This window comes from Empidonax traillii, unplaced genomic scaffold, assembly GCF_003031625.1.
Source record: "Empidonax traillii isolate 1590-97213 ecotype Southwest subspecies unplaced genomic scaffold, ASM303162v1 scaffold432:size744455, whole genome shotgun sequence".
Classification (NCBI taxonomy): domain Eukaryota; kingdom Metazoa; phylum Chordata; class Aves; order Passeriformes; family Tyrannidae; genus Empidonax; species Empidonax traillii.
In genome coordinates, this window is record NW_020955625.1 from 500,897 (window position 1) to 503,784 (window position 2,888).

At 42.0% G+C, this 2,888-nt stretch overlaps 1 protein-coding gene across 3 annotated transcripts in view; it reads right to left on the minus strand.

Annotated features, from left to right (window-relative positions):
• KIAA0355 (KIAA0355 ortholog) overlaps positions 1-2,888 on the minus strand; it is a 54,103-nt gene that overhangs the window by 11,337 nt on the left and 39,878 nt on the right. For all 3 annotated transcript variants that reach the window (XM_027894524.1, XM_027894521.1, XM_027894522.1), the window contains exon 8: positions 820-917. In XM_027894524.1, coding sequence (XP_027750325.1) covers positions 820-917 — 98 coding nt within the window. The remainder of the gene's footprint in view (positions 1-819; positions 918-2,888) is intronic.

The following is a 2,888-nucleotide window of genomic DNA, read 5'->3' on the forward strand; positions in this document are numbered from 1 at the left end:
GAACTGCAGGGAGGTCTCCCCTCAGTCTCCTCTGCTCCAGCTGAACACCCCAAGTGCCCTCAGTGTCCTCACACGGCTCCAAATCCAGGCCCTTCCCCATCTCCGTGTCCCTCCTTTGGACACTCTCCAATGGCTCAATCTCTCCTTCCATTGTGTCCCCCCAAAGTGCCCCAATGTTGAGGTGAGGCCGCCCCAGGGCAGAGCAGAGCACCAGGACACTCCTCCTTTGGCCATTCCATCCGTGCCACCAGGAACAGCCCAGCTCAGCAAGCAGTCAGATGAATAAACTCTGCTGCACTGAAGTTCCTAACACTGAATGCTTCCAAGTAAGAGGAGTGTTCTAATTCCAAATTATTGCCCTGAATGGGAAGAAATCCTCATTTAAACTCCAGATTAACCCCACCCCTCTTTCCTAGGCAGTCAACTGAAGTGGCAGAAAGAGCATCTCGGAGTGCAGAGTCACAACAGCACTTGAAGGGCAAAGGCTCTCCCATGAACTCAGCTAATTCCTGGCCTGGCTGAGCCAACAGCTGGGACCTGCTGGGGAGGAGCATAACAGGAATCCTGTTAGATTGTTCTTTTTAAGGCTTTTCTTTCATCATCAAGCTTTTACTTTTTCTTTAAGTCGTAGAGCCCCAGCGCTGACTCTTTTGTGTTGCCCCTGTTCCAGCCTGCCAGGAATAGAAGTGTTGAAACAGTTCCCATGAAGGAACTTAAGGAAGCTGTCCATAACTGTGCAGTGTTCTCTCTCCCCTTGGTACTGCAATCACTTTACCCAAATATTTCAGTCATAATCTGCAATACAGTATTTTTATTTACCAAGTTGATGGAACTTGCACCACAATTCTTGATCCTTCCAAACTTATCTGAGGAGCATAGGCTTCTTTATTTTCAATCTGTGCTGTGTCCACAACCACCTAGCAAATAAAACGAAAATAAAAGGGAAATTAGTTTAAGAATCAGTTCTAGTCTTTTTATCACCCCTGTAGTTAAGCTGCAATAGTCTCATCTCTAAGCCATGCTACAGGTACAAAAAATAACCAAATAAAAACTAACCAACTCACAAAATCATTGTAAGTATATAAATAATATAGAATCAGTTGGGTTCAGTAACCTGCATCTCAGGGACTTCATTCTTCTCAGTAGTTAAGCATCACTACACAGTTACCAGCTGCTTTACCCCACAGCTGGTGGTTCTCAGTGACTCCACACAACAGCCCTTACATTTGAGAGGTTTAGCACAGTTACCACTTTAATAGATCCCAAACACCTACTTAGCAAAATATTTTAAATCACTGAACTGCAGTGAATGGTGTAACACAGGCAAGCAGTACTCAGCTGGAAACCCTTCCCATGGCTCACAATTCCTAATGGACACCCCTTTTAAGGTTTTAAAATTCCATAGCAACATTTCTCTATTCTACCTATAAAGCTGTACTGTTATTTAAGTATTTATTTTCCAATTATATTAAGAGAAGTGATGTTCAGTTTGTTGAATTCTGGGCCATATCATGAAGATGTATGGAGGACAAAAGTCTTGAAAATCAACCCTCTGTCATGACCCTTTCTTTTTAGGGAGTGGAGAAGGAATGGATTCACTTCAGCTTCATTTAACCTTTAATAACCACTGACAGTAAGTTCCATATTTGGTTCATGCTTTCTGTTGTTGTCCAGTCTGTGTGGGTTGGCCTTTTTGATCATTTCCATAATTTCCTATTTTGGTCATGCTGAACCAGCAGCTTTCTGGCAGCAGTCAGCAGTTCTTGCTTCAGTGACTAGCAGATTAGCTGTACCATTTATCCTTGAAATGGCAAAAGTCCTCTGGGATAAATAAGCCTCAGGGATTATTACTGACTTTTTTGCCATCATCTACACCATTCAGCTTTTAACAGGTTCTCTATTGCTGGGTATGAAAATGTGAAACGTGAATAATGCTGAGAGTCTCTCCTCTCTCACTTTAACAAAACCATCCAATGACACTTGAACATAATCATTTCACACCTTTCAGGTATTTTTGCATAAGGCCTTTGTTTTCCTTCAGCTGACTCCAAACCTTTGCCCAAGTTTATCCAATCCTGACAAACATGTCTGAGCCAAAACATCACACTCAAGAAAATACCCCTCATTTCCTAACAGGGCAACTCCATGACTTTTCCATGTACATTTTAATTTTATGTAATTTGGTAATGTGCAATTCAGCTCTATTGCAATTATAGTTTTGATAAGGAGAGATGTAATTAGGAGTGATTGTTCTCAACTCCCATGAAAAAGAGTCTGCATCTCAGACCTTGAGTCAGAGCTAAACCTCTGTGCAGAGCTGTGTCAGCTTCTGGCAGGTGAACAGCAGTGCCCGTGGCTGGGCTTTGTTGGGGTGTCCCTCCCTCTGGATGTATCTTCCTTTCTGCCCTTGGAAAAAAGCTTTACATGTCTTGGCATCTGTCAGAGTTGGGACATCTGGGATTTCAACATTATTAGGAGATTTAGGGCTCCTGCAATGGACACATCTACTAGCACGAGGAAAGGGAGGTTTAACCTCTTTGCATGAGGCCAATTCAAAGTTTCCTTTCCACTCATCCTCTGAATTCAACTATTTTAATAAACATTATTGTTTTTATTCAAACATGCAGATTTCTTCAGCTGACCCAAATCTGAAAATGCAATTCTTATTATATATAGGCTTAGGTAAAAACTGAAAATCCACACTTCAAATCAGTTCTTATGCTGAAAAACAGCAGCCCCAAATAACCAAACAAACTAAGTCACATCTCACTGTGCCTTCCACACTTAATGAGTCTCTTCTTAAAAGACACATGCAAGAGAGGCTAAAACCAGTGAGACTGCCAAGTAATGTTCTTTTATGAATTGGGCACTAAAGTGACAGATCTACA